The sequence below is a fragment of the Notolepis coatsorum genome, assembly GCF_963971535.1.
Source record: "Notolepis coatsorum genome assembly, chromosome: 7".
Taxonomy (NCBI): Eukaryota; Metazoa; Chordata; class Actinopteri; order Aulopiformes; family Paralepididae; genus Notolepis; species Notolepis coatsorum.
The window spans coordinates 133,719,665-133,746,036 of record NC_140171.1 but is presented as its reverse complement, the minus strand read 5'-3'; the positions used below and the strand labels follow the sequence as shown (position 1 = coordinate 133,746,036).

At 45.8% G+C, this 26,372-nt stretch overlaps 1 protein-coding gene across 1 annotated transcript; it reads right to left on the bottom strand.

Annotated features, from left to right (window-relative positions):
• Positions 1–247: 247 nt before the first annotated feature.
• Positions 248–13,320, bottom strand: ten1 (TEN1 subunit of CST complex). Its single transcript, XM_084319374.1, has 3 exons — positions 13,138–13,320; positions 10,610–10,767; positions 248–748 (listed from the first exon to the last, which is right to left on the bottom strand). Exons 1-3 carry the CDS (start codon positions 13,224–13,226, stop codon positions 597–599), a joined length of 399 nt encoding a protein of 132 aa, XP_084175500.1. The 5' UTR covers positions 13,227–13,320; the 3' UTR covers positions 248–596.
• Positions 13,321–26,372: the final 13,052 nt, after the last annotated feature.

Here is a 26,372-nt window from a genome sequence, read left to right as displayed (position 1 = left end):
TCCAAGGAACACTAACTATTGAGACTCAGAAATGTTTTATACCGTAAAATCCCTGTCTCTGTATGATCATACACAAGGAGAAAGTAATATGAGCTAAGGAACTACATTGTCTTAAAACAGAAAGGAGTTAAATATAACCATAGGCCAATTTAATTAGATTTGAACAAAGTTAAAAGGGACATTTTTGTTTCGACGCTTACATTTGAGACAAATCTTATATATATTTTTTAATAAAATATTTGTATACACAAAACAAGACAAACACAATACAGTAATAACAATAATGACATTAGCAATAAAAAATTATAATAGATACAGAACATAAAAAAATCTACTTATACTATTACAAACACCACAATAGACGCCACAAAATACATTTCCTCTGCCACTCCAACCCCCCCAACCCAGGACCTCCGGACCCCCCAGGACCAACACCCCGACCTCGCTCCGCTGCTAGATTGTGGCCTTTTCCAAGACAAATCTCAAGGCATGGCGTCTAAGCTCACTCCACGCCCCTCCCTCTGCACACCGGGTGAGAACCTGTCCTTGACTAGGTATTTTCATACCAAGGGAAGCTTTATGATTACGGACCCTTGTCAGGTCGGGGCAGCAGGTAGTTGAGCATCAGTCTCTTTGTTATCCCTCTGTTCAAAGTAGACCCTCTGTTCATTGATGGCTTTCTCTAGAAGGGCGAGGTTCACTCCATCAACACAGTTCAGTACACGGACATGGACCATCACACCGCCACCTGTTGGTAGGACATGAGAACAAATAAAATAAGGAGAATTATGATAATGGTAATGATGGTATAATAGCCTATACATACTTTATACAACATGAGAACATATTAACTCCATTTCTTTTACATTCCACATGACAGGAGTACCATCTTTTGTCTTCTTTTTTAATTATCCTGGGTCTCAGGGTGAAACCCTGCCCTCTTGTCTTGATCCTCCCATCAGAATTGTTGCTTCCCTCAGACAAACAACAAACATTTGTAATTGGAGGATAAAGAAAAGAGGGCAGGGTTTGAGATTGAGTTTTAATATGGGGTCCTGACCTGAATGAATGACCTTTATTTATATAGCACAGCATAACATATAAAACAAAAACAAAAATCTGAAATAAATGACAACAACAGACAGCAGTTAAAAACAGTGAACCAAATAAAATAGAATAAAAAGAATTTAAATAAAATCATCAGTCAATAACTAAAAACTATAGAAACAGTGAGGACAAAGGGTGTCTAATGCCTATATGACCAAAAGCCTGTCTGAACATATGTGTTTTAGCTGTTTAAAAACCTGGGCTGAAAAAGATCAACTCTGCAACAGTAGTAGTTTTTAGTTCTGGAGACAAATTAATCTCTAAAATCTACATTAACCATATAGAATTATAGTATGGAAATGTTTAACACAGAAAAATGACTTCATAAAATGTCATTTCAACCATTCTTTCTACTCACATTGTGTAGTGAGTGCTCATGACTCAAAATTCTGTGTTACGGGACCATACCAGTCTTTTTGACATGTGGGTTCCAAATCATTCTTGCCTACAAAACTCAAGGCATCCTTAATTTTTTTTGTTTTACCGTTACTGAAAAAGTTGGTAGTTATGTTTTTCTTTTTTTTTCACCACTGCCTTTGGTCTTAAACACCATAAACTCATGAAAGTCACCACATCCGAGTACAATGCCATGCTAACATCTGAGGTGCATTTTTCTGATAATCTTAATTTCTGAAAAGTTGCTCTATTGTGCCATAATACAGTGTCTAAAAAGGAAGAGGAGGAATTCTTCCTCAGATACCTTTCAGAAAACAAGCAATAAGATGTTTGTGTGGCATTTTAGTTAACATTACTCGTGCAAGCAACACATACTGTAAGATGTTAGTGTGGCATCTTGAATTACTCATACAAGCGACACATAAGATGTTAGTGTGACATTTTAGTCAACATTACTCATGCAAGCGATGCATAAGATGTTTTAGTCAACATTACTCGTGCAAGCGACACATTAGATGTTAGCGTGACATTTAACAAAATATTACTAAGTCATGCCCATCCCAGCGTGTATCAGACTCAGTATATAACCCGCAAGCTTTGACACTTTGTATCTTCTAACATCTTCTGTGTGGATATTCTCAGCCTAATATTGTGCCAATAAACTAGACCATTAATCATGAAATTGCAAATTCCACAACGTAGTAGTAATTTCACAGCAAGGTAATTGACCACGAAGCAACCCCTATAGGGAGGTGTAGTCTGACGTCACTTTAGTTTCCCGCGCGGTCCACCCGTATAGGGATTTATCATTGGGAAAATGTATTATCGCCTATTGTAATAATTCTGCCTCATGAACATTGGCAAGCATAAAATGTTTGCACAAAATGAGTTCCTTTCTATCACTAACATTGTTTAAGCATTTTTGGTTGAAATAAAATTATACGTAATTATTTTACGATTAACTCTCTCTCCCACGCTGGGAACGGGATATGACTATGTGCTGCCACGCATTAAACCAATGGAGTCGCTTACCTTGTTTGCAGGGCTATAACTATTTAAATATTATAGGTCTAGGGTAATTCCTGCAGAGGCTAGTAATAGCCTGCAGCGCATATTATACTTAACCATTGGCATTTCGTCCCTATACACGCTACAATAAAAAATTCAAATGCATATGATCGGTATATTATGTTCCATCATGCATGCATGAAAAGGGGGGGGGGGTCTTTCTGATTAATTGATTGTCAATAACGGCATTCGTTAGTTAGACACATTGCCACACAGTACCACAGCATGCCTAGGTGATTTATGAATGGAAATAGCGAAAAGAAATAACGATCCAATAACGTATCTACGTGGTTGGCGTTCAACGATTAGCGGATTAATACATATTAAATCGTTGTTGGCGGCCATTGAGTAAATTGTGAATTTTTTCATGTTGAGCTATATATTGTGGATGAATACACACAGAAAGGTACACCATGCCAATGTTCATGCTGTATTTGTTTTAAACGAGACGATTTACAAATGTGTCCATTGGAAATACATTGCAATTTCAAGCGAGGTGGACCGCGCCGGAAACAACAATGACGTAACCACTACACCTCCCTATAGATGCCGCAATGAACAACACCTGAAGGAGTTGTTCACAGGTGAGCCAAATATTGTAACAGTAGCTTTGGAATAGTGTCCACGTTTCAAAGCGGATTGAGAAGCTCATCACAGCGGGACACGTCACAAAGATTGACATTAAAGAGGCCGACCAGACGACTGAATCGTGGTACGTGCCCCACCACAAGGTTCATCACAACGGCAAAGACCGCATCGTGTTTAACTGCAGCTACCAGATCGGATCCCAAAATCTGAATAAAGAGCTATTGCCCGGTCCTACACTCGGCCCCTCCCTACTAGGCGTACTACTCCGCTTCCGCCAGGACAAGGTGGCTATCAGCGGGGATATCAAAGGGATGTTCCTGCAGGTGAGATTAGTAGAGGAGGACAAGCCCCTGTTGCGGTTCCTATGGAGAGAGAGGCCAGGAGATGAGCACCCAGCCATCTACCAATGGGAAGTCCTCCCTTTCGGAACTACATGCAGCCCATGCTGTGCTACATTTGCACTACAGAGACATGTCGCAGAGGACCCAGCAGCGGACGAAGAGGTCCGACACAGTGTGAAGAACAGCTTCTACGTAGATAACTGTCTACAAAGCGTTTCGACCCAGGAAGAAGCCGAGGCTCTCCTACTTAAACTCCGCGCCTCTCTGATCAAAGGCGGCTTTGATCTCAGGCAGTGGGCCAGCACCGATCCGCACGTACTGCGCAGCCTCTCCTCCGAGGACAAGGCAGCGAGCAGCGAGACCTGGATGGCCACAATCCCAGGAGAAGCCCAAGAGATGACACTAGGACTAGTGTGGCGCTTCAAAACAGATTCGCTCCACTATAGACACAAACCCCTGACCACGGAGCAGGGAAGGTCGACGGCAATACCGACCACCAGACGGAGTGTGTACAGAACACTCGCCCGACAATATGACCCGTTAGGATGTATACTACCGTACACCACCAGGGCAAAGATGATTGTACGAGCATTGTGGGACAAGGACCAGGGCTGGGACGACCCCATTCCCGCACACCTTGCATCCACCTGGAGAGAGTGGGAGATGGAACTCCACTCACTCCCAGGCGTTAATATACGCCGAAGCTACTTCCCACCCACGGTGAGGCCAGAGACATGTAAAATGGATATACACGTCTTCAGTGACGCCTCCGAGGTCGCCTACGGATCAGTAGCCTACTTGCGGGCCCAAGAAGAGGGGGGAGAGATCTACACAGCATTCATCCTCGCCCGCTCGAGAATAGCCCCACGCAAGCAACAGTCTATCCCACGTCTAGAGCTCTGCGCAGCCCTCGCAGGAGCGCATCTAGCCACGCTCATCCAACGTGAGCTCACCATTCCGGTGCATAGAACAATCCTGTGGTCAGATTCCACGACAGTACTCGCCTGGATCAAATCGGATTCATGCAAATACAAAGTCTTCGTGGGAGTCAGAGTCACTGAGATTCAAGAGTTAACCGGAGAGTTAACCGGAGAAGCAAACTGGCGCTATGTTGATACAAAACACAACCCAGCTGACGTCATCACCCGGGGAATGTCCCTAGATGACTTAACCCGTCGTAACATCTACAGTGACGGACCAGCATTCCTCAAGCTCCCGGAAGGAGATTGGCCCACGCCCACCCCGAGGGAAGCAAGTGACGAGGAGGCTGAGAATAAGAAACCTATGTTCTGTGGATTGAGCACTGTTGTCTCCGCAGACCCCAACATAGACGATTGCATTACCATAGAGAGTGCGCAGCAACGGACATTCCTGCGGCACCACCCAGAGATTCAGTCCCCCGCTGATATGTCAGCAGCTGACTACGAGGAAGCAGAACTGCTTCTACTGCAACGAGCCCAGAGAGACTCGTTCCCCGATGAACTAGACTGTCTACAGGGAGGAAAGCCTGTCCCATCAGACAGCAGATTGATTCATCTGGCCCCCGAGAGTGACACACATACCCTCATCAGAGTGGGTGGTCGCCTGCGGAGAGCCCCCAATTTACCGGATGACATTAAGTACCCGATCGTATTGAACAGCCGACACAAGGTCACAGAGCTGATTATAAAGAAATACGACGAGGATGTACACCACGCAGGAGCAGAGAGAGTCTTCGCGGAGATCAGACGTCGTTACTGGATACTTCAAGGAAGAGAGGCGGTGCGACGCTTCCAGCGAACCTGTCTAGACTGCCGAAAGTGGCGCGCGCAGCCCAGCATACCACGGATGGCTGACCTACCTCCATGTCGCCTCCGACTCGGCGACAAGCCATTCCACTCAACAGGCATGGATTGTTTTGGCCCGCTGCACATAAAGAAAGGAAGAGGCACCGAGAAGCGGTGGGGTATTGTATTCAAATGCATGACCACCAGAGCGATACATATCGAGCTCCTTCCGACCATGAGCACAGACTCATTCCTTATGGCCTTCCGAAGATTCACATCACGGAAAGGAAAACCGTCTACATTATTGTCCGATCACGGGACAAACTTCAAAGGCGGAGAAAGAGAGCTGAGGGAGAGCTTCCAAGCTATGGGCCCAGAACTTAAGACCCACCTCGCTCCAGCCCAGATTGACTTCCAATTCAACCCCCCAAACGCACCCCACTTCGGTGGAACTTGGGAACGAGAAGTACGTTCTATAAAGACAGCCCTGTACGCAGTACTTGGGGCCCAGACTGTGGCGGAAGAAGTCCTAATGACAGTCCTCACGGAGATTGAGGGAGTATTGAACTCAAAGCCCCTCGGTTACGTCTCCAGTGATGTAGCAGATGTCGACCCAGTCACCCCCAACACCCTCCTGATGGGGCGGCTAGATCCCGCGTTACCCCAGACAATGTACCGGCCTGAAGAAGCGAACGGCCGACGAATGTGGAGGTACAGCCAAGTATTAGCCGACAAGTTTTGGAGCAGTTTCCTACTGCACTACCTACCGTCTCTACAGACCCGCCAGAAGTGGGTAAAAGAGAGAGACAATTTGACGGAAGGAACAGTCGTCATGATTATTGACCAGTCACTACCCAGAGCTATGTGGCCGGCTGGCCGCGTAAGCAAAGTGATCACCGGTGCCGATGGCAAGGTCCGAGCAGCTGAAGTACTCGTCCAAGGGCGCACTTACACCCGTCCTGTGGCGAGGCTCATAGAACTGCCCCGACTCCCAGACACAATCGATGATGACCATGACCCTATGACTTTGTGAGTTGACTGACCCTTACAGCGAACCCTTGAGTGGTAGACAGTGCGGTTAATCTGTCTCTGCTTAACTAATTAGGTTGGGACCAATTAGGGGGCGGCTGTTCTGAAGGATCAGATTAAACCGAATATATATATTTATTTATATATATATATTTAATTGTATTTGTATATCCCCTGATATCCCCTGATATCCCTTGTATATTCCTTGTACAATATGCATTGAATATCCCTTCTAGTCTACTGAACATCCCATAATAGTCTCCATTCTACCATTGGACGAGACCTTGGTGCCAGGTCGCCATACCCCTCAGACCAGGTTCAATCGTACCGCTCAACATGTATGGACAAGTCCTAGTTCCGCGTAGGAATATGTCTACCGCACCACTAATGGTACTATTTGTTCATAGTGCGTATATATACTGCGCTATTAAAGTAGAACTTTCTTTTAGTCCAGTTCCTTACCCTCCAACAGAGTGACAGACGCAAAAGCCTCCCCGCGAACCACGTGTGGGCAGTAAGGCCAATTCGGCCCAGTATCGGCATTGAGACATCGTGTATATTAATATTTGAATAGTCATATTTGGCACTATATCGTCGAGTTGGACGTATTCTATTAAGCTAATAATAGTCTATTCATATATAGTGCCTCGTGCGGTAAGAGTTCTATAGTAATCAGCACCCCCATCGTTTCGGGCATCAGCTGGACGCTTATCCAGGGTGGTTGACCCCACGTGAAGCTGCACCCGAGGAGCTCCAGGCCAAAGAGCGAGTGGACCTGTATATTGGATTATTCTACCGACGACGGCTAGCCTTCCCCGGCTTGGATTATGCTTTGAGTACTTTGATTATTCTATGGATAAAGGCCAACACTGCGGTGTGTTGGAAATACCCCCCCCGGAGAGGACGACAGGTGAGACGGCGCTCTGCACAGTGAGGTCGCCTCACGTCTCTCCGTCGTGGACCGGAGGACGCCGGCCACAGAGGGTCCAACTGCATTCATCTGTGGATCGAGGATCGTTGGGCACCGTGTCGCACAACTGTGGACTCTCCCAAGATACCCTCGGCCAGACGGGATCCAGCCAGTGACTCTCTAACCCCCCCCCCCCCCCTCCAGCTGTCCTACAAGCAGTCGGAACCTTCCCCTAGTGTATCCAGCTATATAATCATTCAAGTATCATCGCTATTGTTCCCTAAATATTCCAGGTTGTATATTTGCTTCCTGCGCAATCAGAGATTGGACATTCGATATTGATCTACCTACGAATACTCATTTGCCATAAAAGTGCATACTATTTCAAATCATAAATGTAATTAAGTGATCGTTGTACATACCTTTTGCTATGTATTAAAACTCAAACTTTCGATTTGGTACATTTGTGTTGGATCCGTTTATCAGGTGGGAGTGTTCAACATATTCATACCTAGTACTGGGTGGCCAGAGTCTAAAGTACAAGAGGTAGTGGTAGTAAGTATCATATCTAACCATACAGTCAGGGAATTGTACCCCTCAGTTACAGTTATACTCCGAAACAGATAATCAACGCTTCTTCCAGTCCCCTCAGTCAATGCAATAGTATCCAGATGCATGCCCCAGAAGTAAAACGTGGACCGGAGCAGTGTTAATTTTGGCAGCTATTTTCATTTTAGTTTTAGTCTTAGTCATGTGTCAAGTGCTCCTTTTTCATTTATCATATTTAGTCATCTTCATTTATTTTTCGTTTAGTCAGTTTTAGTCAACTAAATGTCTGAGCATTTTAGTCTTAGTCAGTCTTTTTTTGTTTTAGTCTAGATTTAGTGGACGAAAACGGATGACATTTTTGTCTATTTTTAGTTAATGTACTTTTCTTTTTTACAGCTACTGTTTTATATATACTATTTTTTAGTAATAACTAGAAAGTAATGGTATTTATTAGGGCTGTCAGTTTATCACATTAATTAGATTAATTAATTACACAGCAAATTATCGCGTTATGAAAATTTACCAAAAATGTATTTAAATTATTATATTTTTTTATATATAATTTTTTTTTTTTTTCATTATTATTATCTTTTTCCCCCTCCTTCTTTTTCCGATTTTTCTCCCATCCCACTGTTAGTCGTTATGCCAATTCCCAACCCCCTTCCTGGTTGTTGCACACTTTCCCCTACTGTTGGTCCGAGAGGCCGGAGACTGTCACATGATTTCCTCCGACGCATGTGCAGCCAGCCGGCAGCCAGCCTGGCCGTGCAGATTCTCACTGGGAGAGTGTAACGTGTGGGAGGCCGCACTACCTCTCACCAGATCCTACCTTCGCTGAGCAGGCGCCCCGACCGAACTGTAGGGGTCGCTGTCCACAACGCCCAGGACCCACCCACGGCTCCCCTTCCCCTAACTCAGCCAAACGAGTTAGTATAGCGATCAACCCGAACCAAGGCAATGCTGACTCTCCGGGAGTCGAGACCGCAGCCTCTTGCATTGGTGACGAGCACAATCTCCGCTACGCCACCTGACCGCCATAATTTCTTTTTTTTTAATCTCATTCATTCCATAAAAACGTAGAATACACATTTACAGACTTTTTTTTAATATGGTCCATTTGCATGTTCTTGGTATCTGATTCTAGGGACATCTATGGATCTGTCTGTTACTAGGCTTGAGTAAATTGTAATGAGAATATCAATAAAACATTTGTTATCTTTGACTGTGAATAACACCATGCTAAAATTGACCAGACCTGAAAAATCTAAGCAAATTAATAAATGGAAGATGATTAAACAGAAGGTTTTGTAGATACAGTACTGAATTCTGCCATCCGGACACATGCAATTTGAAATATGATTATAAAATATAGAATATCAGGCATAAAATGGTTATGCGATTAAAATGCGATTAATTAGATTAATTAATTACAAAACCTGTAATTAATTAGATAAATTTTTTTAATCACCTGACAGCACTAGTATTTATTCAACAACAGGTGATTGTATAGATTAGTATTAGTATCATTAAATGACAACTGTGCTCAATGAGTTCACCCACGGAAAGGTTGTTGGCACATTGGTTCCACACATTATACGTTGTTGCACTTGCTTCCAGAAGGCTCCGTTTAGGTTAGCTAGTAGAGGCTCTGTTGTGATTTTTAATGCACAATAATTATTCAACATTCTCTTTTGAGACTCCGCCTCAGACTCTTATCATTTGGCACTAAAAGCTAAACATTGTCACTGGTATGGCTGTCCGCAACATGTCATTAATTGTGTGCGAGAGGTCGATCAGTTAGCCACATTAGCGTGAGCTAGGTTAGCCACTAGTTAACACGAGCTAGATGGAAATACAAACAATGTAACGTTACTGGTGAAAAAGTGATTTACCTTGGAATACTCCTTTGCCAACTTGCTGTACTTTGCTTGCAGGTCTGGAGCTGGATTATGAATAGTCCCAACTTTAGCCAAGGTAACGTTAAGCTAAAACTAGCTTTTCAAATAGCTCTTCAGCTAATGCTAATAACAGAGCTCCCCGTCACACTGCTCTACTCGGGACGATGGCATTAAGAAAAGTTATAATTATTTTGTCTCATCTTGTTTTAGTCAACAATATCAACATACATGAAGAGAAATTTCGTCCTGGTTTTTGTAAATGACATTTTTGTGTCCTCAGTTGTGGTCAACGATATTTAATAAACTATTTAGTCTCGTTAGCGTCACATGGTCTCCAATAACGTGACGTCACGTCTCGTTGTCGTCATGAAAAAAACCTTCGTTGACGAACATCTTTCGTCATCATTTTAGTTGACAAAATTAACACTGGACCCGAGTTATTTTTTCGATGCACTTTTTCAGCCAATCCAATCCAATGATGTGCAATACCATCCGGGAGATGATAAGCGGAGGTATTTGCCCTTTTTGAGCTCAGAGCCATTCCCAATGATAACGTCAGGCTGGATGGATGAAAAATGAATAGATATTGCTAATAAAAGAAATAACGAGAAAAATACGAGAAAATCATCATTGGCACTCAACGCATGGCGAGTTAAGACGAGTAATCTCATCGTTGGCACTCAAAGTGTTAACAAAGAGAGGCAGAGTTGATTTTGCAAAAAAAATAAAATTGATTTTTTAATCTATTCGAATTTTATTTTCATATTAGAATCCCATGCCCATCGAACGAAGCTTCGAAGTATTTAAGACAGCCCTATGTTATGTAATACAATACTTTGTATTATTTCTGTATCATGTGAAGTACTTTGCAAGGTGCTACTGTATACAAATAAAGACATACTTACTTACTTACACACAGCCAATAATTCAGATGAATAAATACAATTGGGGCCTTACCTTCAGCATTTTCAAGTTCACCCAGAACTATATATTGGGCCCCGATGATGGGGTCAAAGGGCTCCACAAGTATGGTTTGGATGGCCACCTGGTGCTCTGTTGAGGCATGCTGGGCTGACAGAGTAGCCTTCGACTCTGCAGGTTCGTAAGACACAAGTCTGGAAGATGAACAACAGTTAAAACTGGTAAGCAGGGAACACTGGTGAGTGATGATGATGATGATGATGATGATGATGATGATGATGATGATGATGATGATGATGATGATGATGATGATGATGATGATGATGATGATGATGATGATGATGATGATGATATAGAATTATAGATGTATAGAAAGTGCACTTCTGCTCACTTACGTTACTATAATGTATCATGGTAATCTTCTTCGGTACCGCTAAAACAGTTGCTGCATTTCTGGCAAGACGCTCTCTGATTGGCCGACGCCTGTTTCTACACTGGTTAAGCTTAGGCACTCTTTCGAAGTAGGTTAAGGTTAGAGTTTGTCTTAGAGCATGGCGATAGAACGCCGGGTAGTTTGCAGGCTGTTCGACGCGGAAATGGGCAAAGACACAGCTCGTCACGCGATTGGGCAAACATGTCAGTGGCCAATCAGAGAGCGTCAGTCAGTGGCCAATCAGAGAGCGTCTGCCAGAAATGCGGCTAGGAAAAAAAATAATGCAGAATAGAGTGCCTGAGCCTCAGAAAGATGGAATGTCCAACATTACTACCATTGGAATATTCAGTCTAGTAATGCCCTTGTCCTTAATAGAAATTTGAGGATTCTTGCTGAAGCTTGTAATAGAATCATTTAAAAAGTATTTTGTGTTTAGAAAAGAAAAAGATAAACACTCCATGACAATCATATTAGGTTGGTGTACTACATTTACTGGTCAAATTACCAATCAGTAGTGTTGTTTGAATGAGAATTCTATTCTAATACAGAGGATTATGATGATGACAATGATAGATAAACTATGCCTAATACATGCTTTATATGAGCAGAATTACAGCTATGCAATCTTCAAAGTCCAACCAACGTTTGTAGGATATCAATATCCCAGCACAGGGTTTGGAGGATAGGGGGCAGGTATGGATGGTGAGGTGTTGTTGACAGTGGAATTCATTGTTGAGCTTGCCTGCCGTAGGTGTTGTGGGTCAAACTCAACTAAATATCTCTGATGGGGAGCCTATCCACTCTCTGCACTGCCCAGCACCACACGGTTTTACACTTGAGTCCTATTAGGGGGATACAGTTATTACAGTATATGGGATACATTACACCATATCCTGGTTGTTGGTAAGTGCAGGTCAAGGGCAACGGTGAAGGTTTGACAGGCAGAAAGCCCCTGCAGGTAGTTAACTTAAGTTACACCTACCTAGTATACACCATACAAAAAGCAGACATAGGCTCCTTTTATGCCTTGTAAAGAAGACAGTATTGTATCATTTTAGGCATTTATTGTATCTTTTCAGTAGGGATGCGCAGATATGAAAATCTTGGCCGATACCGATAAATGATATTAATATTTCTGTTATAATAATAATAATGCTAAATATTTGTGAAGCACCTTTCATACAAGAAGTGCAGCCCAAAGTGCTTCACAGCTGTAATGTAAACATAAAATAGACATAGGCATGAAATGAGCATAGAATTGGCATAAATATAGACAGGCATAAATGGAGCAGAGAGTTAACTAAATAGACAGAATAAAATAGTGCTGTGAAAATACAATAGCTCTCATTTACAGTACAATTATCTAAAATCGTGTGGATCATTGGATGTAATGAGTCTAAGGATAAAAGGCTAAGGTGAATATGTACGTTTTTAGCTTACTTTTGAAAATATTTAGTGATCTAGCCTCCCAAACGTGTTCCATAGATTTGGTGGATACTTCATGCATCGCCGATTTTGATTTGATTTGTGGTTGGGATTGGGAACCTTCAATAACCAGACTCCAGTAGAAGATGATCGTAATGTTCTTGGGACATAATTCCAATAGATCCTCTTGGTTCTAGTTCATACTTATAGCCTAGCTGCAGAGTTTTGAATCTTTCTGTGGTTATGGCCAATAATAACCAATACAAATCACAATCACCAACATACCTACATACATAACTACATTTTACTCGTTTTGAATGAGCTACTTTTATGTTTGAAAAGTGCATGATTTATTGATTGATTGAGAACGTTATTAACAGATTGCAGAATGGGTACAATACAGTACAGCTCAACAATACACACAATGCAAACCAGAGAAAGACTTTCGTCTTGTTTACATCAGGGTCCCCCATTTTCAATTCATCATAACATATATGACATACGTCACATACAGATAGACAGTACTGTTACATCCAGACATTTATGACATACCAGATCTACAAATATACAGTACTGTTAAGAGTACAACGCCTGTCACATAAACCCTACCCTGGCATTGCAACTACAACGGTAAACGCTTGACTAATTGATAATGATGATGGTGGTGGCGAATCTGGCGATGAAGGAATCATCATCCATTACTCACCTGCCAAATGTTCTCATCGACTCTCCGTCCTGCACTGCACCGGTGTTGACTTCCCAGGGGAAACGAAATACTGCCGCTGCAGGGAGCATCTTCAGACTTCAGAAAGACTAAATTCCGGTATATTTTACACACTTTGAAAACATTGAGACTGCTGTTTCGGGTTTTCCTCCTCATAAGCAGATAAGAGTCACTTCCGTTATGTATCACGTGCTTGAAATACCTTCCGTCCTTGACTTGAGGAAATTTAACTTGCAAAAAAAAAATCGGTCCGGCTGAGGTTGGTGCAGGTCAAGCTACTAGCTAGTTTGTTTAAGACTTCCTGTCGAAAGGTTTAGCCTTCAAATTAAAAGTGCTGATATTGACACAAATCCATTATTGCTTTGGACCACGTCTCTGACAGTAAAACTAAATATTAATAATAATCACAATAGTTTGAGGAACCTCTACATTAACATGAGTGTAGAATAATATGTAAACAATTATAATAATCATAATAATACTGTTAATTTTCCATGTAAAATAGGGCCAGAAAGTAGGATTGATACAATGTGAAGTACAAAGTTAGTACAAAGTTACACATGTACTAAATTGTGATAAGGGAAGGTCTCTTCTTGCATAAATAAAGGAGGGCCACGTATAAACGTACAAAAGAAACACTTAGCATTCTGGCAACAGAGTAATGCAGCGTTACTAGATTAGTAACTGTAATGTAATTACTATTTCGGAAATAGTCAAACCTTACTTTACTTGTTACTGATAAATTAACGTGTTAATGAATGAATGAATGAATGAATGAAAACTTTATTTAACAGATTGCAGAATGGGTACAATACAGTACGGCTCAATACATACAATTGTTAAGGGGATGCAGACCTGAGAAAGACGTTTGTCTTGTTTCCATCAGGGTCCCCCATTTTCAATTCATATAGACATTTATGACATACACAACATACATGACATTTATGGCATAGGGACATATAGGTATTTAGTACTGATACATTTGTGACATAGGCGGTATTCAAATATACAGTACTGTTACCCCTAGATCCTGACAGAGTATATACATATGATGGGGAGGGGACTGTACATTAGGAGGGGGTGGGTGGGTGGGAGGGAAATATACATACGGCGGGGAGGGAATATATACATGCGGTGGGGAGGAGACTGTCTATTAGGAGGTGGTGGGGGTTTTGGGCATTTACGGTGGCCAGTTTCGAATTGCAGCCTCCCGTAGGTGCTCTTTAAGAGCGGTTTTGAATGTGGGCAGGGATTCACATTCCTTTACAGCTTTGGGTAGGGCGTTCCACATTGTTGTGGCATAATTGCGAAACGTGTTTAGTCCCTTGTTTGAGCCGAATCTGGGTTTCACATGATTTGTTGAGCTTCCTCTGGTGTAGTGGTTGTGGTATTCACTGACCTTTGGGAAGTATTTTGACATGTACATGGGCACCCCGGTCGTATAGTGTATCTTGTAGACCAGGCCCATTGCAAGTTGCTGTACTCTGTCGTCTACTCTAAGCCATCCTAGGTTGGCAAAGTGGGCAGGGGTGAGGTGGGTTCTGGGGTTCAGGTCAAGCAGTAGTCTGACCAGTTTGTTTTGTGATGTTTGTAATTTTGTTTTAAGCGCCTTTGAGGTGCTTTGGTACCATGAGGTGCACGCATAGTCATAGTACCCTTGAATGAGTGCTCCTGCCAGAGTCTTCAGGGTATTCTTGTTTACCAGAGAGGAGATCCGGTACAAGAATCTAGTTCGTTGGTTGACTTTTTTTATTACATTGGATGCCATTTTGTCACAGGAAAGATTTGCCTCTAGGATGGAACCCAGGTAGGTAATTTCGTCTTTCCTTGTGACAATATTGTCACCCACTGTAACTGAGAATCCGTCGGTCTTGCTGAGTTTGTTATTTGAACCGAAGAGAATGGACTCTGTTTTGCCCATGTGTAATGATAGTTTGTTATCAGCGAGCCATATGCAGATTTTGCCTAGTTCCGTGCTGAGGGTTTTTTCAACCTGCAATTTGTTCTTGTCAGAGACCAGCAGGGCTGAGTCGTCCGCAAACAGGAACAAATTGCAGTCACAGGCTGACGACATGTCATTTGCATAAATTAGGAAGAGTAGCGGTCCTAGTATGCTTCCTTGTGGAACACCACAGCTCACTGTGAGGGGGGGGGATAGAGTACCGTTTACCTCTACCATCTGTTCTCTCCCCTCTAGGTAGGATTGCATCCAGCTCACTGATAGGCTATCAAAACCAATTGCTTTTAGCTTGTCCATTAGAATGGAGTGATTGACAGTGTCGAAGGCCTTTTGTAGGTCCAGCATGACCATGCCGCAGTATTTGCCCGCGTCCACCTCTTGTTTGATGTGGTCGTTCAAATAGAGGAGGCATGTGTCAGTGGAGTGGGACGTTCTGAAGCCAGATTGGAATTCGTAGATTAGGTTTTTTTCCGCCAGGTACTTTTCGACCTGTTCGTAGACTATTTTCTCCATGACTTTCGAGATGGAGGTAAGAATAGAAACAGGACGGTAGTTGCCTGGGTCTAATTTGCTGCCCTTTTTGTGTAGAGGGGTCACTCTCGCAATTTTGAAGTCCTTGGGGACGTGCCCCTGTTACTGCCCAACACTGCTCAAATATAGAGTAGGGTAAAACTGCAGTGCCGCAGGCCCGCAGCCCCATACATAGGAGGGGCCTGTACTGTGCGTTGGGGGCCTGTACTGTGCGTTGGGGACCTGTACTGTGCGGTGCACTACTGCGCATGCGAGAAACAAAGTAACATATAGTATAGGACACTAGAAACATAAAGTAGCATATGGAACATAAAGTAACATACGGAAAATAGGACCTAATGTCCAAAATATTTTAGTCTTAAACTGAATATCAATTGGATTAGGAGTAACCAAATAAAGCATTCAATGCAACCAATTGTCTATAGACTAGCATTTTTTATCTTAAACTGAATATCAATTGGATTACCAGCCCTGACTGTTACTCTAAGCTTAACCTGGATGAGGGCCTGCCCTAAACTTAACCCTGAGACTAGATGTGAGAATGGGTTTAGGCGGAGCCCAATAGCTGAACACAGGAGAAGAGAGAATGGAGTGTTTTAGGGTGTTTAATTGTATTTCCCCAAGCAGACAGGTATAACATCCAGAAATGTGCAACAGACAGGTATTGGGGAATGTTCTCTTGGGGGGTGAGGACAGGTGCACTCCCAGTGCAGCTGTGGGCAGAAGACACAGGTCTGTGTCATGGAAGAGAGAGCAGGAGACTCTTTGTGCAGCACGAGATGTCCAAGCAGGGGGGTGCACTGGAGCGGAGGTCCTGGGCACACAGAGAAACAAGGTTAGAGCAAGGAATAATTACACGAGCAGGTTAGCAAGGCTTTAGGTTGAGTCGTTGTACCTAGGTAGCTAGTTTAACACTACGACGAGTTCTGGTCTGGTCAGGATCTGCAGGAAGATGTACCGTCTTGCTGATCAGGGGATGAGGTACAGCTGTGTTGATTGATGATGAGCTTGGCAGCATGTGAACCCTGGGAAGGGGTGCTGCCCATATATGGGTGTGAGGTTTCCGTGGTGAATGTGGGTGAATGTGGGAGAGGATGAGGAGGAGTGAAGAAGGTGTGAGGCTTCCGTGGTGAATGTGGGAGAGGATGAGGAGGAGTGAAGAAGGCCCTTGCCGTGATTATGAATGACTTTACTTTGTTTCTCGCATGCGCAGTAGTGCACCGCACAGTACAGGCCCCCAACGCACAGTACAGGCCCCTCCTATGTATGGGGCTGCGGCACTGCAGTTCTGTATCGTTAGTGGCTTAGCTTGGCATCACACTGCACTATCTCGCGTACGTGCACGCGTACTGAATAAACCACAAATGTACCTCTAATACCAGTATTAGTCTGACCACACCCCTCATCAGCTTACCTTCATAAGCAGGTGTGTGGTCACCTGCTCTCCTCCTTCTCGCTTTCACCACAAGGAAGAAGTGCCTCGGTAGATCCCCACACTTGACACCATGATGGAAGAAATTGGATTAGGAACAGCTTTGGGAAACAAGGATACGTTGACATCATATCTTTATTTTCTCTCTCACTATTTTTCGAGAAAATACGGCGATATTGTCTTCGTACTGGAGTGTCTAGAAGATGATGATCATTCTAAAAACCCTCCACCGGTTTTCGTATTGGGAGCACGCCGCTGCATGCTTCTCAACTGCAGTTCCTTGCTGTGTTTGTTGGGGTGGAACCTGTCAGGCCACAGCTGAACTGTCGGACATGCCGCTGTTGTGAGAAGCGGTGCGTTCCAGGTTGGGTGAGTAGTGTTTGCTGGCGGGCTCCACTTGTCTGTTAGTGCTATGGGGGCTACTTGACAAAGTTTATGGAAACCGGCCCCAGGCTAGGGTCCTTTGTTCAGCCACCTAGGCGACAGAAGGCCTTGGTCTGGAGACCATTATAGTTTTAACTAGTGGGCCGCGACCATTGACACTGGTGATCCCTGTGTGTTCTGGACGAGTGGATTCTCTCTGTCACCGTGTTAAGGCCCCATCTTTCATATCCAAATGAGAGTATTCCTTCACGAGGGGATATGTGCATGTAATGTGCGATAGCGGCAGATTCATGTTCAAAGTCAGCTACACAGGCCAGTTGGTACTGTGCTGATTTCCGTCGGATGTGGTAAAGTCACCGTTGTGAAGCGGTGTTGACATCTTGTTTTCTCTTTTCTCTTAAAAAGTGAGGAGAGGTTCAGAACGGCGGCCTGTCTGGGTGAGTGTTATGTCATTGTTTACATGTTCATAGCTTACGGTTAGCCAGTCAGCTGTTAACTGCTGCGTTAGCCTGCTGGATCGCTGCATGGCCTGCTTAGGGCCTACCATTAGCCAGTCAGCTGTTAGCTGCGGGGCTAGCATGTCGTGGTCGCTAGGTAACGTTAGCTTGCTGCTATGGCCATGGCCTGGCGCGGGGTAGCTTAGCTTCTCGCGCACCGCCGTGAGCTCGCTTCTGATCGTTAGCTTGATGCTATTCTGTTGAACGTGCTTTGATTTTAACATGTTTTACACTCTTGACCACGACGTCATCCTTGACAGGGGATGTTTTCGTCGACCCTGCCCTGAGCCAGGACGGCAAGGATTGCATCAACAAAGGGACCGTTGCGACGGGTAGAGCGGCGACGCTGCCCGGATCGAACAACACAGGACGGCTGTGTTTCTACGGTGTCTTGAGACTGCACTTCGCTGATCTGCGTTCCGGGTAGGAACGGGGTTGACCAGACCTCATAACACGTCTTCTGGTTTTACTTTGCTAAATGTATTGTGAATAACGGTGTTTTTCCCAAAACGTGTGTTGCTACAATGCATTTAGGATACGTTGCGGGTTATGTGTGCGCTGTTTTTGTCACTGGCAGTTAGCTTCTCCGTGCAAACGGGATGTAATGATCTGGTTGTTGTGTGAGAAACATCATGGTGTTTATGTGTACCGTGTACTCACTACTAAGGCAACTAACCTATGAAGCTATGCTTGGTGACAAGTGAGTAAAAGAATGTTCTTTCTCAGACTGTAATGACAATGAACAGTGTGTTCACACATTAACAGGTTTTCCTGTTTTAACTGGCCGTATTGAGGGTAAAATAGGAGGATTGTGTTTTCCCCCCCGGTTCCCTGGGGACTTTTTCATCCTCCTGTCAGACATGTTGTGCATTAATTGTGTCTTTTGTGTGGTAGGGATGCGATGTAACTCTTAGCTTGATTGCTGAGGTTGTGCTAAATCTGCTGGAGAAACTTATTTCCTAAAGGGAAATTGGTTTGGTTGCTGTCATGTGTGCTTAGCAAGGCCTGTGGTCGATACTAATCAAGAATGATGTATTCTCTCATTGTGAAAAAAACGGCGTTCCTCTGTTGAGTGTTTTTGCCATTTTTTGTAGGTGATGATGGGTTGTGTGTGTCATGTGACCTACAACTGGGTTGTACTGGCCACAGAAGCACATGTGTATGTTGGACCGGGGTTCTTAGAGCCCTCTCTATTCTGTGTTTTTCCTTAGTAAAAATCAGATAGCAGGTTAGCTCATGCGCTGTGTGGAGCTGTGAAACGCTTCATAGAGCTGACTATGACTGTGTCATATTCTCTTTTTGTCGTTACATCGTATCATGGGTGTGGGGTCGTAAAGGGGTGAACTGGTAACCTTTCCTCTCCCCATTGTTCTGTCGGTCAGGGGTACACCCCCTGTCCTTCAAGGTTCCCGTCACGTGGCGGTTCGGCACGTTACGGGGGGGGGGGGAGGGAGTTCCTGGTCCCACGGCCTGGTATATTGGGCGTGTGCACCGCAGGAATTCCCCCGCCATAGAGTACGTCACCGTGCGCGTCTCTGTTGGTAGGACTTCCGTGTGCTGTTCAGGTCCATGTGATGGATCTGTTTTCAGGGGGGTGGTCAGGGCTCCTCCTCACCAAGCGCCTATTCAGGCCTTCTGTGAGTTCGGACTCCTTCTTCCATGTGAGGAAGCCTCCATCAGAGTACAGAGCCTTCCTCCTCAGATTGTCAAAGTGAGTGGACCCTCTAGAAGGGTCCTTTTCTATTGTATGTATATTCGATTCAATTCGTTTATTGAGTGTGTATGGGTTCAGTGCCTCTTCCCCGGAGGCCCTAAAACCAGTTTTTTACATGGCTCAAGGTGCAATATATTCTTTTCAATCTGTACAGCTCGCGTGGGAAGTCTCTCTGGGGATCCCCGTCTCTTTCCTATGGGAGGGTGGTGGGATGTAAAAATGTGAAAAAATTTTACCCCGGCTGTGTAGACTGGGATACATACTGTTGATACTTCCTTCTTTCTATTCCAGAAGTGTTGGAGTTAGGGAGTGTCACACCCCTCTTGTCGTTCCCCTGGGCGCCTTGGGGATTCAATGACAGGTCTAAATAGCCTGTTCATTGATGGGGGTGTGTCCCGACGCACGTATAGTGCTAGCTCGCTGTAAACAGGCGATTGACTGGCACGCCTTGGTTGCTTGTGGTTGAAACAGCGTTTTTATAAAGCAACTGAGAGGGGGGTTTTTCCTCTTCCGACGACCACATCCCATGACCTGGGTGGGTTGTCGACGGATTCTCGTTCATGTCTGGGGGATGATGACGGGATGGATCTGAACATATGTGGTGGGGTCTCACGCCCTTGGGGTGGGCCACCAGGCGCGGTTCGTCCGAACGTCTGGGTGGCGCCTTCTTTTCATGTTAAGATCAACACGCATATCTGCCCTTCTCCTGGAGTAGGCATGTCGGCGTGGTTAGGGCACGGGACTGGTTCTGGTCACGCTGGTCCAGATCAGTTGAACCCGTTGTCCGCCGGGGATGCAGATCTGCTGTTCTGGTACCCTGAGGGACTTGGGCTTTTTTCAGGGGGAAAAATGCCAGGTCGGTCTGGGTGTCACAGGGTTAAGCGCTATGGAGACCCTGGTTGGGTATGTTTTTACTCAGCACTGTCGTCATGGCTTACAGCCATGCCATTCTGTACGCGCTCGATCTCGTCGGATCTCGGCCGCTACACAGGTTGGTCCTGGTTGGTACTTGGTTGGGAGACCGCCGGGGAATACCAGGTACGGTGTGCTTAGGGGCTGGTTCTCCATTATTTTTCGCTCCTCTCTCACGCATGGCGAAGAGGGGCCTGTGGGGGTGGTTTTTTGACCTCCTCTGGTGACCCTGTGCTTCCCGTACCGCCAGGCCCGGTCCGAAGTGATGTTTGCGACCCGTAGGCCTGGGTTAACCCTTTTTGGAAACTGAAACACTTGTACTGCGGTATAGCCGGTGTATACCCGCAGGTGTGTTTTGGAGTTTTTTCTTGAGGGGTTATAGGAACAACCACCACATTGGGTAACACCGAGGTGGTTGATTCCCTGGTGTGTTGGAGCAGTGTCAACTCCCGGGTTCACCGTTTGAGGGTGCCCCTGCACGTTCATGACGTCTGCCAATCGTGTCAGCCTTCTCTGCCTCGACCCCTCTGGGTGGGGGTTTTTAAATGGAGGCTTGGTCATGCAACACCGCCAGCTTACGCTCCTTCCGCCGGGGCGGCTGTGTTCAGCTGTCCCCTCTGGCGCCTGTCTCGTCCGCAGTCTCCAGGCTAGGGTTAACAGCCTGTTGCCTGGTTTTTCCCCGGTGCGCTGCCTGCTTCCGTTGGTTAACCTTTTTTGTGTGCTTACGGCCATGCTGACTGTCTGTTCTGCAGGGTTAGTGTGCCAGGCGGTGTACTGTTGGGGGGACGGGGCCCGCTCGGCTTACGGCCATACCGACCTGAACATGCCCGATCTCGTCCGATCTCGGAAGCTAAGCAGGTTCTGGCCTGGTTAGTACTTGGTTGGGATACCGCCTGGGATTACCAGGTGCAGTAACTAGGGGGCCTTTGTCCGAATACGCTGGCGATGTGGGGGGCGGGGCACTACGTGCCCACCTGGTGGGGTCTTGATGCTGGCATCATGGACTTCTCCGGGCCCCCATTCCAGGGAGTCCAGTCCTTTTGGTGGGTCTGGGTCTTCCTTCGCGCTCCGCTGCTACGGCCTTGCCACGGGGTTGGGTTTGCCCTTGACCCCGTGATTCTGGGGGCAGTAACGAGGTTGTTCCTCCGTTCGTTCCCGGGTGGCATGCGGGTTGTGCGTGTGTGTAGTCGTGGGGTCAAGCCACGGTCTGCTCACCCTGTGCGTTAAGTTGCTTGAGTGCCTCTTCGCACGGTCGGGTCCGTCGCCTTCCCGTGAAGCCTCTAATAGGGGGGATACCCTCCATTAGGGGGGGTCGGGGGGGCTCGGCCCTCCCTGTTCTGATGGTTTTGGGGGGCTGTCAGCGGGGTGTATTTGTCAGCCAGTGGCTCCGCTTGGCCTCCCTTGTGCAGTGTGATGCCAAGCTAAGCCACTAACGATACAGAACGATAGGTTATGACTATAACCAAGTTCTGTTAGTTAGGGGCGATGCTTGGCATCAGACGGCCGCTGCAGCCCTTGACCTCACCTTGTGGTGAAAGCTTGGGAAGGAGGAGAGCAGGTGACCACACACCTGCTTATGAAGGTAAGCTGATGAGGGGTGTGGTCAGACTAATACTGGTATTAGAGGTACATTTGTGGTTTATTCAGTACGCGTGCACGTACGCGAGATAGTGCAGTGTGATGCCAAGCATCGCCCCTAACTAACAGAACTTGGTTATAGTCATAACCTATCGTTTTATGCTATTGCAAATATAATCATATAAAGAAAATAATGTTCATTGGTTCATCGGGCTGCAAGTTCATGCATCACAGGCAGAGGGCGCCCCTCCCTACTCATTCACAAACTGCACAAACTGTTTATTAGCAACACATCACAAACTTTGAGTTCACATAAGCAGGTGAGTTTATTAACAATCTGTATATGTTATGTAATATGTTGCCAACGTTGATGTTAAGTGGGTACAATATGAATAACCTAACATTAGAGACAGTAGACAGTAGTTCAATAGTGTTTCTCCCTTGTTCTGACCAGAGCTATGTCCGCCCTATGTTTCATTTATTCTCATTTGGGCTAAAGTTGACATTGGCTATCTCACGTCAACACCATTCTTGAATGTTAGAAACATCTCATACCCTGAAAGCTAACCGCAACAAGGCTTCGTTTTACTTTCTTCTTCACAGGACGAGTGCTGGAAGAACAGTAGAGGTCGTGGGAGTATGGAACGCCAAAAGGTTATCTTTTATGCCCCAATTACCCACGCGTGTCACGTAAAAGATTGCCGGTTAATATTTACATTTACATTTTACATTTTGTCATTTAGCTGACACTTTTCAGGAAGGGCACAACTCTTATCAGCTGAGTAACAATGTTCATCAAAGTGTTGAGTGCTACAGTGTAGGTAAGTATATTAGGACAAGTGCATGACAGTAAGGTTAGTTAGGGTTAGAATTTATTTTATTTTATTATAATTATTTTTCTTTCAGATAGTGGTTGAAGAAGTGTGTCTTTAGTCGACGGCGAAAGATTGGATGGGGTTCGGCTGTCCTAATTGTGGTTGGAAGTTCGTTCCACCATTGTGGGGCAAGGACTGAGAATAGGCGACTTCTGATGACCCTCCCGGAGCTCGGATAGGAGTGGGTCTGAGGCGGCCAGAAGATGCAGAGCGTAGGGGTCTTGAGGGTGTGTAGTTAGAGACCATTGACTGGAGGTAAGTGGGAGCCGTTCCCTTTGCCACACGGTATGCCAGGTCAAGGGCCTTGAAGCGCATTCGTGCGACAATGGGGAGCCAGTGTAGGTCCCTGAGAAGTCGGGTGACATGGGCTGACTTAGGTAGGTTTGAGATCAGGCGGACCGCTGTATTCTGAATGAGTTGAAGAGGCTTGGTGGCGGTGGCCGGAAGGCCAGCAAGCAGTGCATTGCAGTAGTCGAGGCGAGAGATGACTGTTGATTGGACGAGGAGTTGGGTGGCTTCTTTTGTCAGGAAGGGGCGGATCCTTCTGACGTTGCTCAGGAGGAATCTGTAGGTTCTGGTTGTCGCTGCGATGTGAGCAGAGAAGTTCAACTGGTCGTCAAGGACAACACCAAGTGTAACTGAGGGGTACAATTCCCTGACTGTATTACTAGATATGATACTTACTACCACTACCTTTGTACTTAATATTCGGCCACCCAGTACACGGCATAAATATATTATGATGAACACTGTCACGTAGATGAAACGGATCCAACACAAATGTACGAATTAGAAATAGGTCTTTATTTCTACACAGCGATGGTGTGTAGAGCAAGCACTTAATCAAATCAATCACATTTATGAATGGAAATTAGTATGCACTTTTATGGCAAGAGTATTCGTCGGTATATCAATAGAGAATGTCCAATCTCTGAAGGCGCAGGTGGTACATATACGACCTGGAATAGTTTAAGGAATAACAGCAATGATACTTTAATGATTATATACTGGATACACTAGGGGGGGTTAATCCGGTCGCTTGTAAGCCGACAGGAGTAGGAAGGGGGGGGGGGTAGAATCCGGCTGCCTCATCCGGCCAAGGGTATCCCAGGTGAACCCACTGTAGTGCCGTTCAATGCGCCGGCGATCCTTGGACCACAGATGAAAGCAGGTGGACTCTTTGTGGGCCGGCGTCATCCGGTCCACGGAGGAGAGACGTGAAGCGACCTCGTCTTGCAGAGCGTCTCCTCACCTTGCGTCCTCTCCAGGGGGGGGGGGTTCCAACACACGGCAGTGTCGGGGGTCTTTATCCATGGAATAATCAAAGTATACAAAGCATAATCCGTGCCTGGGAAGGCGGGCTGTCGTCGGTAGAATAATCCGGTATACAGGTCCACTCGCTCGTCGGCTCTGGGGCTCCTCGGGTGCAGCTTCACGTGGGGTCAACCACCCTGGATAAGCAGCCAGTTCTCTGCCCGAAACGATGGGGTACTGACTACGGTAGTATTCTCACCGCACGAAGCACTATATATTAACAGACTATTATTAGCTTAATAGACTACGTCCAACTCGACGATATAGTGCCAAATATGACTATTCAAATATTAATATACACGATGTCTCAATACCGATGGTAGGCGAACTTGGCCTTACTCCCACACGTGGCGTCGCGGGGAGGCTTTACGTCTGTGACTCTATTGGAGGGTAAGAAACTGGACTGAAAAGGAAGTCCTACTTTAGTAGCGCAGTATATATACGCACTATGAACAAATAGTCCCATTAGTGGTGCGGTAGTCAGATTCCTACGCGGAACTAGGACTTGTTCGTACATGTGGAGCGGTACGTTTGAACTGGGTCTGAGGGGTATGGCAGCCTGGCACCAAGGTCTCGACCAATAGTAGAATGGAGACTATTATGGGATGTTCAGTAGGCTAGAATGGATATTCAATGCATATTGTACAAGGAATATACAAGGGATATCAGGGAATATTAGAGAATATACAAATACAATTAAATATATATATATAAATAAATATATATATTCGGTTTAATCTGGCCCTTCACAACAGCCACCCCCTGATTGGTCCCAGACCTAATCAGTTAAACAGAGACAGATTAATCGCGTTGTCTATTTACACATAAGGGTTTGCTGTAGGGGTCAGTCAACTTCACAAAGTCATAGGGTTATAGGGTCATGGTCATCATCGATTGTGTCTGGGAGTCGGGGCAGTTCTATGAGCCTCGCCACGGGACGGGTGTAAGTGCGACCCTGGACGAGCACTTCAGCTGCTCGGACCTTGCCGTCGGCACCGGTGATCACTTTGCTTACGCGGCCGGCCGGCCACATAGCTCTGGGCAGTGATTGATCAATAATCATGACGACTGTTCCTTCTGTCAAATTGTCTCTCTGGGCTCGCTGCAGTAGAAGCAATTCTGCTTCCTCGTAGTTAGCTGCTGACATATCAGCGGGGGACTTGCACTCCGGGTGGTACCGCAGGAATGTTCTTTGTTGTGCACTCTCTATGGACGTGCAATCGTCTATGTTAGGGTCGGTGGAGGCTACGGTGCTCAATCCACAGAACACAGACTTCTTATTTTCCACCTCCTCTGGACTTGCTTCCCTCGGGATAGGCATGGGCCACTGTCCTTCCGGGAGTCTTAGGAATGCGGGGCCGTCACTGTAGACATTGCGACGGGTGAGGTCATCCAGGGGCATCCCCCGGGTGATGACGTCAGCTGGGTTCTGTTTTGTATCAACGTAGCGCCACTCTGTTTCTCCGGTTAACTCTTCGGTTAAGTCTTGAATCTCGGTGACTCTGACTCCCACGAAGACTTTGTACTTGCATGAGTCCGATTTGATCCAGGCGAGTACCGTCGTGGAATCTGACCACAGGATTGTTCTAGACACCGGTATGGTGAGCTCACGTTGGATGAGCGTGGCTAGGTGCGCTCCGGCTAGGGCTGCGCAGAGCTCTAGACGTGGGATAGATTGTTGCTTGCGTGGGGCTATTCTCGAGCGGGCGAGGACAAATGCTGTGTAGATCTCTCCCCCCTTCTCTTGGGCCCGCAAGTAGGCTACTGATCCGTATGCGACCTCTGAGGCGTCACTGAAGACGTGTAAGTCCATTTACATGTCTCTGGCCTCACCGTGGGTGGGAAGTAGCTTCGGCGCATATTAACGCCTGGGAGTGAGTGGAGCTCCATCTCCCACTCTCTCCAGGTGGATGCAAGGTGTGCGGGAATGGGGTCGTCCCAGCCCTGGTCCTTGTCCCACAATGCTCGTACAATCATTTTTGCCCTGGTGGTGTACGGTAGAATACATCCTAGCGGGTCA